This window comes from Sparus aurata, chromosome 20 (assembly GCF_900880675.1).
Source record: "Sparus aurata chromosome 20, fSpaAur1.1, whole genome shotgun sequence".
NCBI lineage: Eukaryota > Metazoa > Chordata > Actinopteri > Spariformes > Sparidae > Sparus > Sparus aurata.
The window spans coordinates 13,392,670-13,406,456 of NC_044206.1; the positions used below are offsets into that span (position 1 = coordinate 13,392,670).

The 13,787-nt window shown below is 39.6% G+C and overlaps 1 protein-coding gene across 1 annotated transcript; it reads right to left on the reverse strand.

Moving 5' to 3' along the window:
* Positions 1-439: 439 nt before the first annotated feature.
* On the reverse strand, positions 440-9,550 carry LOC115570653 (potassium voltage-gated channel subfamily A member 7-like). The gene is made up of 3 exons (XM_030399282.1): positions 9,010-9,550; positions 8,060-8,808; positions 440-3,952 (listed from the first exon to the last, which is right to left on the reverse strand). Exons 2-3 carry the CDS (start codon positions 8,741-8,743, stop codon positions 3,047-3,049), a joined length of 1,590 nt encoding a protein of 529 aa, XP_030255142.1. The 5' UTR covers positions 8,744-8,808; positions 9,010-9,550; the 3' UTR covers positions 440-3,046.
* Positions 9,551-13,787: the final 4,237 nt, after the last annotated feature.

Below are 13,787 nucleotides of genomic sequence, written 5' to 3' on the forward strand. Positions count from 1 at the left end.
CAGTGACATTTTATAACACCATATCTTGCATGCTTTGAATTCTTCAGTTCTGAAGTCCACCAAGTTATTAAAGCCATATGCAGTTATTGAAGGACCATAATTAATTATAATTTAAAAAAGGGCTTTTTCTTTACTGAAAGACAGAGGGATTTGTATGAGTAAATTTAACTTTAAGTTTTTCCATAGCACTGACAAAGGAGAATTGCATAGAGGTGTACTTTTTTTCATAAAGTCAATTAAGTGAAATTCTTCTTAAAGCTTGTGTACACATGCATAAATAAGCTTGTGCATTTGTTTTTGCAGTTTTTGTGCATTGTGAAAAATTTGCAATTACCAGTATTGTTATATTTGATTAAAAGGAAAGACTCTGTGACAAAGTTTGGTACAAGTGAAAGTCACCCATTAAGTAGTTGTTATTAAATTTATTCATAATGGCAATAGACACTTCAACGTATCGTTATGAAGTTAATGTTGATGCACAACGTAATAAATAGAGAGTAATTACATCATTTGCATTTACATTGGTACCCTATAAATGTCATCATACAATCTGGTCTGCTTCTGGGCATGCGGTTACGCGGGAAAAGGAAAGTACAATATTTGCCTCCAAAATGTAGTGGAGAGGAAGTATAAAGTCACAGAAAATGGAAATACTCAAATTAAGTGAGGGTACCTAAAATTTGTACTTGAGTACAGCACTTGAGTAAATGTGGTTGGTTACATTCCGTCACTGCCAATTGCGGTTGGAAAAGTAGAATCACAATGGTCTAATTTAATGGTCGGTTGCCATATTGTAATGTTGGAAATTACACTTGTGTTTCTTGTTTGTTTTGTCTCACCTCTGCTTCACTGCCTTACAGAAACTGTTCTAGTGATTGTCGTTAATGTTTTAGGTTTATTTGTCTTTGTCTGACTTTTAAACTAACAGCATTTACACAAACTTAAACACATTATTTAGGCGGTTTACACTTGCGATGTTACACTGGTACACATGCCTTCCGTAGGTCACCACTGTGATACTGTGGAAAGTCTTATGTGTTCCAGTTAAATAGAGAGCAACGGTGTTGGAAGCTACTGCTTATAACAGCTTAGTAGCTGTGGAAAAGGTCGGTCACAGCCATACAAAAGTGAAAATAAAGATCCGATGTGGCAAGCTTCCATGGCTTAATGTTGTTCTTAGAGACACAGCAGCCGAGCAGTGAAGGATCAGGTATATTATATGATACATTATATTTTCAGATCCTAAAATAACACTGCTATATTTAACAGGCAGTGCAAGTGTGAGTTTAAATCATTTTACTAAAAACCAACTCAATACCACAGGCGACCATAAATAAAACTGCTTCTTTTAAGAAAATTAATAAAATATAATCTTTATTAAAAACACTAAGTGCATAATTAAGCAGGTAAATACAGAACTTTAGCCATTGCAATCACAATGGGTTAGGGTAACACTGTGTCATCAAGTAATGCTACAGTGTTGTATTACAGCTTGATAAAGGTCATGTCAGGCGCTTCAGGTCACATTAGCCTACTTAACTACACAAATGTGATCTTTGTACATTACTTACAGGAGAATGTTGAGAATGTGGGGTGGGGTTTGTGAGTGATCTCACTCCGTCTGCAGTTCCTGCTGGTATATTTGGTTGAGTTTTGATCAGACATGACAGCTACATTGCAAAGAATCTATCCACTTCTACTTCAAACATCAAAGGTCCAGTGTGTAGAATTAAGAGGGATCTTTAGGCAGATATGATATACAATACTCATAATTATGTTTTAATTAGTTTATAATTAACTGAAACTACATGTAAACAGCATCAAAATTACAATTTGTACCCATACCCCTTCTTTTTAACAGCCTCCTTGCCCCTCAGACAAGAGTTACAAAGGGTGATGGTTGAAATCTCCCTCAAGATATGGGACAACCCTTAAAGACCCTCATAGTCATCAGTTGTCGTAGATGGCATTTATGTAGACGGACATAACTGTTATTATCACAATGCCATTTATCTGATGGAGATTGAAAAACATGGACACTTGCAAATTGTTTACAACTTCATAAACAATTAAGCCATCAAATCTCTGCTTCATCACCTGGCTGCTGGCAGGGCTTTCAGCATCAGCAAGGGGTCCATTAGGATTGCTTCCTAGAACAGCAACTTCAATGTCAGACCAAATAAGTCAAAATGCAGGACTACTGTGCACAAATCAGTGATAGAAATGTAAAGTAAGCAAGTTAGCTAGCTAGTTAGCTACTGAGACATCAGCAAACTAGTAGTGATTGTTTTATGCTCGTTACAAAGAAAAGGGCCATAATACATCGAAAAGACAGAGCGTTCCTAGCTGTGCCTCTGAAAAACCTCTATCACCTTACCCCTCTGTCCAAACAAGAATTGGGACACCTAGGCGTAAATGCCCAAAACGGAGAGGTAGGTCTAAGTGGTAGGGGCAAGGGCTGTATTGGGATTGGGCCTAAGAATTGTGGTGTTTTTCGTTATCTTAGAATGATCCATGTTTCAACCTAACACCGACCCTAAAGTGGGCCTCACATTTCACTAACAGCAAATATAACCACACTGCCAGATGCCACCAAATCCCACACACTTGTGCTTTAAGCCACAAAGTGACATTTCTAAGACATCATAGTTTCAAGGCACAGAACAAACATTCAGAAAGTCATTTTCATCTCTAACAAAAGCTGAAAGCATTAATAAATAACAGCTCATAATATATTTATATCATGACCCTGAGAATATAAAACTCACTGGCTTTTCTTGTTTTTCAAAGCTTTATTGTACAAAAGTTTCTCTTCAGTGATATTTGACTGACTAGTGCTGCAAAAAATACCTGTGAATGAACAAGGAAAGGCATTAGAAAGTATTTAGTAGCCATATTAGTGCTATATTTGTAGTTTTACATCATGAATTCCCAGTTACTTTCTTCAGCACCTGACCAATGATGCCATATTCATTGGGCTTTATTCTATCACTTCATTTTCCTTGTTTTGTCCTTGTCAAGTGGTATAAATTAACACTTACCCTCCCTACACTTGGGTAACCAGTGGTTCCCTCAGATACATATTTCCTCCTCCGAACTCTGGGCTCTGCCCTGTACACAGCCCACCTAGTAGAGTCCCATTCAAAGGGTTGCAGATGCCTTCAATGGCATAATAATCTCCCTCTGGATCCCTATCCTCTTCTTCCATTTCCTCCTCTTCTGGCTCCTTGTCGTCCCACAGATCTGTCTTGACATGAGTGTACTCGGTTTGATCCTCGCATTCAGTCTCCCGGTGGTAGAAGTAGCTAAAGTTGGACACTATGACAGGCACTGGCAATGAGATGGTAAGCACACCAGCAATAGCACACATTGAGCCTACCATTTTACCCCATACTGTCTCGGGGTACATGTCACCATAGCCAACTGTGGTCATGGTGACAACTGCCCACCAGAAGGCATGTGGTATACTGATGAAGGCTGTGTTGGTGTGGTCAGCCTCAGCAAAGTAGATGGCACTGGAGAAGAGGATGACGCCAATAAATAGGAAGAAAATAAGCAGGCCCAGCTCACGCATGCTGGCACGGAGTGTCTGACCAAGGATCTGGAGGCCCTTTGAGTGACGAGACAACTTGAAGATCCTGAACACCCTCACTAACCTGATGACTCTGATGATGGCCAGCGATGTGGCTGGAGAGGCATCACTGTCTTTGGCCAGCTCTGTTCCCAGAGTGACAAAATAGGGCAGGATGGCACTGAAATCGATGATGTTCATAACATCCTTGAAGAAGGATGTCTTGCTGGGTGCGCAAGTGAAGCGCATGAAGAGCTCAAAGGAGAACCAGCATATACATATGGTCTCCACCAGGAAGAATGGGTCAGTGAAAACACTGGGAGGAGGAGGCATGTTCTGAGATATATTTTTTGCAAGGGCGTGGTACTTGTAGAAATATTCCTGAAGGAAAGGAGACAAGACAGACAGGAAAGATATAATACATACTTATAAAGTGTAGCAAGCAAGTATCACCTTACACAGATAGCAAAACTGTCCCAGACACTTTCATCCAGATGACATACCGCGTGGAATGATGGCACTTGGGCTGTCCACTCCTGAACTGGCCCATATCTAGGTCACAGGTCATTTCTATTCTGGTGGGCTGGACCTGGCCCAGACTTGGATCCGTTCTGGTTCATCTGGTTTGCTCTTGTCTGACATGGCCTGCTTGTGGCTCAGATCTAGCCAACAGGAGTGGACTGCCAAAGTGCCATCATAGTGGTATGTCGGTCGGAAGGACGTGTCAGGAGTGGGCCAGATCGGGACCACAACAATTTTGCTATCTGAGGAGTAACAAAACACAATTATGACTGTACTTTTAAAATTGTTCACTAAAACATAAATAATGTAATACCACTTACAGGAGAAGTACAACTTTTTGGGAAATATGCTAACTCCCTTTCTTGCTAGGAAGATTGATACTTTCACTAATTTGTACAGTATTAAGATAAGAAGCAGTTAGCTTAACCTAGCACAAAGACTGGAATCTGGGGAAGACTGTTAGCTTGCCTATACAAAAAACTAAACAACAGAATCCAAAAACCTGTAAGGGACTTCTCACAGCTGTCCAAAACTCTGAACCAAACAAGTCAGTGTTATTGTTACATGTATATATTTGATCTTGAACCCTTGCTATAATGCAAGAACACTAAAGAACTGTAAATACATATATCACAAGTCATTTTCTGTCATTTTAAGTTAAACTAGTTTCCTGGACATTTTTTGGTGACATTGTGTGACCCATGTTAACCTCGCTTACGGGCAACAATTCATTTACTACATCGATGAATCGATTTATATTCCTACAATCCAACTACATTGATCTGTGCTCGGCAAGTTGGCCTTCCAGGCGACATATATCGATTAAAAATCGTTTGAAATATTAAAGAATCAATTCTATCGATACTAGGAAATTGCACATTGGATTTAAGCACGGCAAACTTTAAGGATGTGTGTTTTTTTAGCACTTCTAACGATAAAGACAACGTTACTCGGTTCAGTCTGCCTCTCTGTGACGTCATTGGCACGTGCCGGCAGCAGCGCGAATCTTAGAACAACAAAACGCGGCGTGGCGGATGGCCGAGGAGACGGCGAGTGTGTGTAGAAACACTTTGGCTTTTGCAAAGATGGAGATGTTCTAATTAAGTCGCTCGCTGTTTGCAGAATATGTAAAAGCCAAGTAAAAAAACATGGCAACACGACAAATCTCTCCATCCACCTACTAAGGTGCCATGGGATTTCACGCAACGCCGACCGTCCAGGCACCTTTTGCAGCGTTACTGCTGCAGCAGCCGCGCAAGGTAACGTCAGCTCTGCAGAATGTCGGTTGCATTCTGTTTTTGGTATTACTAATATACTCTTTTTATGTTGTAAACAACAGCAGAAGTAGCAGGTAAACCTACTGTTAATTCAACCTGAAGAAATGTTGGTTGCACTTACTGTACTCTTATTATTTGGAAATGAGAGCAGAAAAGGTTAACCTCCTGGTTGCACTTCATTCAAATAAAAGGTTAATACATTTGCCATTAATTGTTGTTTACTTGTTTATATCCATAATTAATTTAAACCTGATTCCCATACAAGAAACAACAGGGATCTAGGAAACTTCACCTGTACTGTCCAGTATCCAGGTATTTATTTCACAGTCACACTGGTTGAATTTTCGGCTAAAAAGTTACTGAATCGATTTTAAGTCACTGAATGGTATTGGATCGTATCGTTTTAAATGAACCAAGATCGTCCTTGAATCGTATCGGCAACCACGAATTGTGAAATGAATCGAATCGTTGTTAAAATGAATCATTACACCACTACTAGCTAATGATAGATGCGTGCTTGCGTGTGTATGTGTGCTTGCATGCTTTGTGGCATTATCCTTATAAGCAAGCAGAATGGATTTGATAAGGGCACAGAGTGTATAGATATAGGTGCATTTTCGACATGGTAAAAACATGCTAAGCTTGGGGGGAGGGGTCTAAAATAATACCGTTTTAAAAGTGTAATAGCTGTGTAGTCTGTTGACAGGTATCCTTGTTGTCAATTCAGTTCCTTTCCTTCTCTAATCCTCGGAAAAAACTGTAAAAGCATCTGAAGTTTCTGAGGTTTTTTTTCAACTGACTAAAGAAGATGCTTTGATGGAAGAAACAAATCAAAAAGTTCCATCCAAATGGCAACCACCACTTTTCATTGGTCAAAGGTACAGTTGTTTACTCCGGACTGTAGTCTGGGCGATGTTTTGCACCTGTAATTTAGATTGGTATCAGACTTAATGCTAAGCAAAGCTAACAAGCTAGTGGCTTCAGCTACACATTACCCATACAGTCAGGAGAGTGGTATCTATCCTCTCATCTAACACTCGGCAAGAAAGCAATTAAACTATTCTTGCATGTGTGGGGGTATTACTGTATGTTCTTTTATGTCATTTTATGAACTGCTACTGATAAACTGTTCTCATGCTACTCTAATAAACTACAGTGAACTTTAGTATGTAGTCCACCGCCTCACTGGCTCTCACTTTTGACAACATCATAAAAGCGTTCGACATCTGCGGTATTACATTTCAATCATTGCTGCACCTAGCTCTTTTTTCAGCCCACCTGTCTTTCCATTTTCCATGTCAGTTAGCATTACATTCAAGCATCGGATAGTGGCCGTTTAAAGCATCTTACACTTAACATCGAGTTAAAAGTGTGAAAACGGATGATACGGATATAAACAGATCAGTTTATTATGCTGTAATGGGCTGTGTGTAGCATATAAAGTTTCAGGGTAGTTCAAATCAACCGAGAGTATTTCTTATGACTTTCGGTAGCAGGCCATCAACAGTGTTTATTGCTAAAGGTGGACATCTATGTGTTGATCCGCTCCAAGGGCTCTCCTAAGACTAAATATAACCCCGTGAGATCTCCGAAGAGAAACATGAGAGCGTTTTGCTGCAACGCTTCTCGTCCGTCTCCACCTTTGTCGCTATCCCATCTCCCTCTGCACCCATGGACACTGCAGTTTTGCTCTGACTTGGACTGGAGTAAGTTACAGTAGTTTCCTGGCAGCTCCCTCGTGCAAAAGCAGCTTGGCCTAGCGCAGCAGTCCTGAAGGAATGTGTTAACATGACCCAACGTACGCTTGTCATCCTGTGAGACCTTTTAGTCTCCGGTTCTAAGCCACCGGAAGGCTTTGGCTCACCTTTGCCGATGTGTTCGGTCACTTGTGTGACCTTTTTTTTAACACACCTAATCATCTCCGTCCCCTGTCTTTCCTTTCTCTCCATTTATTTGTATTTCAAGCTTTACTCCCGTTACTCCCTGTACCCTTTAGCACTTCCTGACTCCGAGTGTATCAAATTTAATAGCCCGGCTAAAATAATCGTTCCATGAGCTTCCTGGGGTCCCTCTCCCTCTCTCTCTGGTCTGCTTCCAGGTATATTGGCAAATAGTTCGCCCTAGGTCAGTAATATTCCTCTCAGCACACTGTAGTAGTCACCAAGTGTGTGTTTACCCAAACACCTGCTTCCTGTGATATCATGTTTCTTGTTTGAGCCAGGCGGTCACACACATCCCATTCAAGACCTTGTACCCAGGTGCATTGATTGGCATGATACTGAACATTAAAAAGTGAGAGGTTGGATTACTTTTCAAGAGAAAGCCTCTGTAAAATGATTACAGACAATAGGCACTCTCATGTCAGCCTCTTACCTTTTACCTATCTTACACAAATTTGACATTTTTACTTGATTTCATCCAGATCTTCTAAACCTGCAACACGTAATCAATCCTAATCCTTGACGCCCCTTTATCTATTCTCTCAAACATAGCATGTTCTCTAAGGTAAACAAAATTTAACTTCCTGGAGAATGATGGTAGATTGTTGAGTCTTATCCCAGGTTGTCAAATACTCACACTTTATGATGGCAGTTCGGGTTGGACGCCAACCCAAAGCGTCAATATTTGATCACCTGGGGATATGACTCAACAATCAACTATCTTTCTCCGGAAGCTGCTTTTTTCCTACCTCTCGTGACTCTTTGTCATTCCTGAATTCAGGAAGCGTCTCCAGGCAGAAGATGAGGATGGACACCACAATGACCATAACACTGATGATTGCTATGATACGTGCGCCCGATGAGGACTCAGGATGCTCAAACAGCATCCATAGTCTTTTCTGGATTTCGTTGGACGGCAGCGAGCTCTCCTCCTCTTTCGGAAAACCTTCGTCCTCCTTGAAGCGGTTCATGATCTCCTCTCCAAGCTCGTAGAAGAGCAGCTCATCCATGAAGATGTCCAGGGGTATGTTGGCCGGCCTCCGAAGCCTCCCGCCTGACTGGTAAAAATACAGAATAGCGTCGAAGCAGGCCCGATTGCGGTCCAGGAAGAGCTCATTTCGAAGCGGGTCAAAGTACCGCGACCTTCGCCTGGGGTCACCAAGCAAGGAGTCAGGGAATTGGGCTAAGGTGCGAAGCTGAGTTTCATAACGCATCCCTGAGACATTAATGGCCAGTCTTTCACTCAGCGCCCATCCATTCCTCCACAGAGAACCAGAACGCCGGCTCTCTTTCTTCTTCTCTGTTTCATTCCCTTTGATCTCCTTCTCTCCTTTCTCCTCACTGTTGAGCTGGTTCTTCAGCTGTTTATCGTTCTCTCCATCGCTCTCTTTCCTTCCGCCTCTTTCGTCTTCATGTGGGTCACTGCTGTCCATGCCAAGCCAGGGAATGCAACAAACCACTTTCCTGAGAATTTGTAGGACTTAAAAGCAAACCGTGTCTGAAAGCAGAGTGATAGTTCCATCAGTGGGTTTGGTTTTCAGTTGATTAATGCATTAAGCAAATGGCTGAAAGGGAGATACTGTACTGTGAACACACACATTCGCCCAAAAAGTGGCTGAAACCTCTTTGAAATGTATAAGTAAAAGGGGAACAACAAGAAATGCTAGTACCCAGTTAGAAAGGGAAAACATTTACTCACTATGTGTAAAACAGCTGCTGACAGAGACTAATTGCAGGATGAAAATTCACATTGTTCTCTCCCGTGGCTCATCAGGTTGTCCATCTTTCTTTCTGTCATCATGTCCGTGTGTCTCATACACAAAGTCTTTGTTTGGCTTGTCTGCTCTACCTTCAGTCCAACGACAGTCCAGCTAAACCCCTCTGACCGGGTCGTACACAAACTGTGCTTCCAGTAGTTTGCCCAGGGAACGTCCACGATCCTGTCCTGTCCCTCTCTGCCTCACGTTGTCCGTCTTGAAATTTTTTGGGAATGCTGTCCCGCTGAAATTTAATCTCTGCTTGAGCTCTCCAACCCCTCCCTGTCCTTTCCCTCCATTTTAGCTATGGGGCAAGGCAACCTTCAACCTCACTATCAAATGTCACCTCTGCCTGGCACTGCATGGTGTTGGCCTCTCTAACAAGTGAGGTACTCTGAGTGACAGAGGTCCCACTGTTAATTAACTCAGGAGTGTTTACATTTTTTTGATTTATCTATTTAAATGTGTGTCATTTAACGATTGAAAAAAATGTTGGATCATTTGGGATAGTCATAAAATACACATACTCGCTATACAAATATAACATTTAATGTTAGATACCTATGTTTGATTGCAAATTTTGCAAGACAACTTTACTGTATATGGATCACTTCACATTGTTTTACATTCATGTGGGGGATTTTGGCTGGCATTACATTGGTGTATGTTGGTTGATTAATTTTGCAAAAGCAACTTTTCTTGCTTTTTTCAATTCATCAAAGTTATAATTTATAATGTTATCTGAATCTAAAATAAGACTGCATGCATGTGTTGAAAGTTATACGGCTGTGACATAATCATTCAAAATAATTTTCGAGGTTACACTGTTGTATCTGACCGTATCATATTACTCTGACATGTGTGTGTGCATATATATTTATATACCTTCCTGACAAGCTGCTACTAATCTCACCAGTCATTTTCCTTGACAAAGTGCTACTGCAATGTTAGTTCAAGTACAACAACAGTTGTGAGTAGTGTTTGTGTATTGCCTGTTATGTTTAATGACTCTTGTATAGTTGCTGTTTCATTTCTATTTTACTTGTACCTATTTTTGAAGTTTCTATATGTAACTGTACTAAGGCTATTTCTGTCTTCATGCTACTGTAACACAAGAATTTAATAATGCTGAATATATATATCTATATCTATATATCTATCTATATCAATAGATAGATAGATAGATAGATAGATAGATAGATAGATAGATAGATAGATAGAATAGTAACACAGAGAATGCAAATAGAGTGACTTATCGATGACATGTATTTTTGTAGGCTCACCTGGATGCTAGCAGCGCCCTGGCTCCCTTGACAAAAAGCCTATGAGATGTTTTAATTTGGATTCTGGAATATCGTTGAAATGATCTCTGTGGCAAACGCAAAGTTTGTTTTGTTCAGCAAAATAATCTTCACGGATAAACACCACTTTTGTCATTTTTGAAGCGTAAATTAAATTGCTAGAAGTAAACCTCTAATGTTAGGCTATAAAAAGACTACATTGTGGTTTCATGACTTAAACATCACCACCACTAAGCGTCCTAATTACTATACACGTTTTATGTAAACTGACAAATCTACAAGTTGTAAGGTTAAGGTTAGAATAGTTTGTAACTTAAGTCATCCTTTAAAGTGAAACTCTTGCCAAAAAGCAACCAAGGCTTTATTTGCGATTGAATAAAAGAATAGGCAGAAGCGTAATGGTGGACCGCTCCCCAAGCCTGCCTGTTAGGTCGCACTCGGGGAGCAACACTTTTTGTCTGCCATGACTGCGGCGCGCCGGAGGTGCTACTGCTAACGTGAGCTGTCTAAAAACCTCCTTTTTTAGTAAACTCTGTGTACACAAACAATGTTCTCAATGCTTATGTTCATGTGTACAAACCCTGGTGATACTACGAGCAAAGTTTCATGTTGTGTCGAGCCTTCTTAGTATTTTAAAAATAGTGATTTTGATGCTAGCATAAAAGTGCCCCACGCACAATGTAACTACGGTAAATCTTAAAAGTGCCTCTTTCGTTGTAATTATGCTTTTACACGAAGGTCTGACTCATATTCAATCGCAAATAAAGCCTTGGTTGCTTTTTGGCGAGAGTTTCACTTCAAGATAAGTCTCTGTGTTCAGTGTGGTGACTTTTATGTCCCTGATTTAATTTAGCCACTTGTTAGCAACTGCTGTTTTTAAGACATGTAAACATGTTATAATTCAATTGTGGGACATTTAAAGATGTATCTTACTTTGTACACAGAACATGTAAATATATTAAGCCCATAGTAACTACAGACCTTATTTCAGGCATTTAACTGAAAACCAATTAAAAAATCGCACTGACTTTGACAAGAGGGAACATGATGTGTAAAAATATAAACCGATTTCTGGGTTTTAGGACCACAAACTGCACCACTCAATTGCCTCATGAGTAGTTTTGTCACAAAACAGAAATTACATCACTAGGTGTAATTTTAGGAATGTATTATTGGGTAAAGGGCTTAAACTTTTTATTATTTGTAGAGCATCAAATCATTATTTAGGGAATGCAAGTTTTATTTAGCTTTGTCACATGTTGCCCCTCATTTTAAGGAGAATTAGTCCTCAAGTTCATCGAAGATTAGACCCTTGTATGTCTGCACCATACAATCTCCTCCAAATCATCATCAGCCCTTGCCAGTCTCTGAATCCATTGCTCAATTGCAACAGGATTGCACAAACCAATCTTCAATTGGATAAACAGCCACCATCTGAACCCTGGAGGACTTCATTTCAGGTACTGTAGATCTCGAAATTAGTTGTAAACTTAAGTAAACAAACTGTGTGTCACCATGTACTGTAAAGGTAGGGACAATCTTACACTCTACAATTGGATAGTACTAAAAAAAAATATCCCTGATTTTGTGGGATTAGGTTCTGGAAAAAGTATAGTTTATTAGAAATGTTCTACCACAATACTGTGAATTGGCCACAACTTGTGATATAAAAGGAAAAAAGAACAATTATAAAAACAGGTGCAAAAAAGACGAAATTGGCCTTTGTAACAGAGGAATTAAAATGTTATTTTGGCTATTTTTCAGTAATGTCTTACATCTTAAATTAAGTCAGTGTGTTGTGTCACAATGCAGACGACACTTCTCTTGAACGATATTAATGGAAATATTAATCACAATAACAAGATGAATGCATAAAATGCAAGAAAAGGTCATTTTTCTCTTTGTCTTCTTATTCGTTTGTAAATTTTTTGAGTTTGTGATTTAAACAAGTGAGACAAACAAGTGAGATATAAATTATAAATCTCAGGTCTACCAGCACAGACACTACTGTGTCTTACCACCAGAGGGAGGGGATGTTTTGGCACAAAGGAGAAAAATCTGAAAGAGGCCTCTGCCGACATTTCCTCACAGCTGCCTTCTGTCACAGAAAAACAAACCACTCACTGGATTGCAACATTACATACCCATTCGATCACATATCATGTCATCAAATGATGTTACTCTTGACCTTTTGTGTGAAGCAATTAGCTCAAGGATGTTAACAGAATGTGGATAAAATGAATTAACAATCCAAGAATTGCTTCCAGTAATAATTCTTCTGTTTTTTGTTTGTGCAATATCAACCACAAAATGACACTGTAAATGTTGTGCATCATCTTCTCGGATAAAGTACAGTGCGGCAGAGGAGCAGGTGCTTCTGGATCTGTAAAATGGCTTTTAAATCTTTACCTTAATGCTGCAATGTAGCGCAATCATGACTTCTCTGACTCCCATGAGGAGGTTGCACATACTGTACCATCACAGATTCATCACCACATAAAGCAGTGTGAAACAGACACTGGGTATCCATAAGTAGAATATAGATGACTCATCAGACCACATTACTATGTGGTCCTTACATCAGCTTATGGCACTGTGCCTTCATCGTGGATAGAAGCATTTTTCAAAAGGCAGAGCTGAAGATAACACTCAACAAACTAAAAATAAATTTTAAAAAGACACGTGAGACGTAGCAATCTTCCATGTTTTAGCAGCTCAAACAAAGTGATTTACATCAGTGTTTTAACTGTTAGAAGGCAAAAATACACCAAAGTGTGTAGCCTAAATATGAACTGAAGCTCAACTCAAGCCGTCCGTCCATCCGATTCATTCAACTATGAATGTTTCTAAAAATTAAATAATAATACATATAATAAATAATAAATACATCTTTTTGTTCACCTTTTTTTTTTACATTTTTGTTCAACATCCTAAGATGATCCTGAGGATACATATTCTGGGTTGAAGTTTATTTATATATTTAAGCTTACTTTTGTTTCCTTTTTAACATCCTCTCAGTACCCCTTTAATTTGGTTAGGTCAAAATTACTGTGATACGTTTCATTTTCATTCTGTTCGTCTTCTGTATCAGTTAGGAAATATCACTGATCTTTGATTTAAACATGGTGTTCAGTTTCATGGCTCCTCGGAGGTGAAGTTATAGCCATCTGACACCAACATGTAATGTAAGGAAATCAGCACTTACAGTACCTCATCATTCTCATATGTCGTGTCACAGTTACAGCTAACCTCAAAATTATAGATTATCATTATGTGACAAGTCTTTATTTTAGAAGCTCTAATGGCTTAATGCAGCTCACTGGCAGTCACTGGCTGAAACAGAAACTTGACAGTCCAACCTTCCTGGAAATGCTGGCATCAAAATACACCATATTCTTAAACTTCCAGTCACAAATTTA

Bases quoted from the DNA above. Each gene is read 5' to 3' on its own strand.
- LOC115570653 (XM_030399282.1), bottom strand. From the start codon at position 8,743: ATGGACAGCAGTGACCCACATGAAGACGAAAGAGGCGGAAGGAAAGAG. The intron at 3,953-8,059 runs GTAGGAAAAAAG...CCTTTCCTTCAG, and splicing joins ATGACAAAGAGTCACGAGAG to GAATATTTCTACAAGTACCA.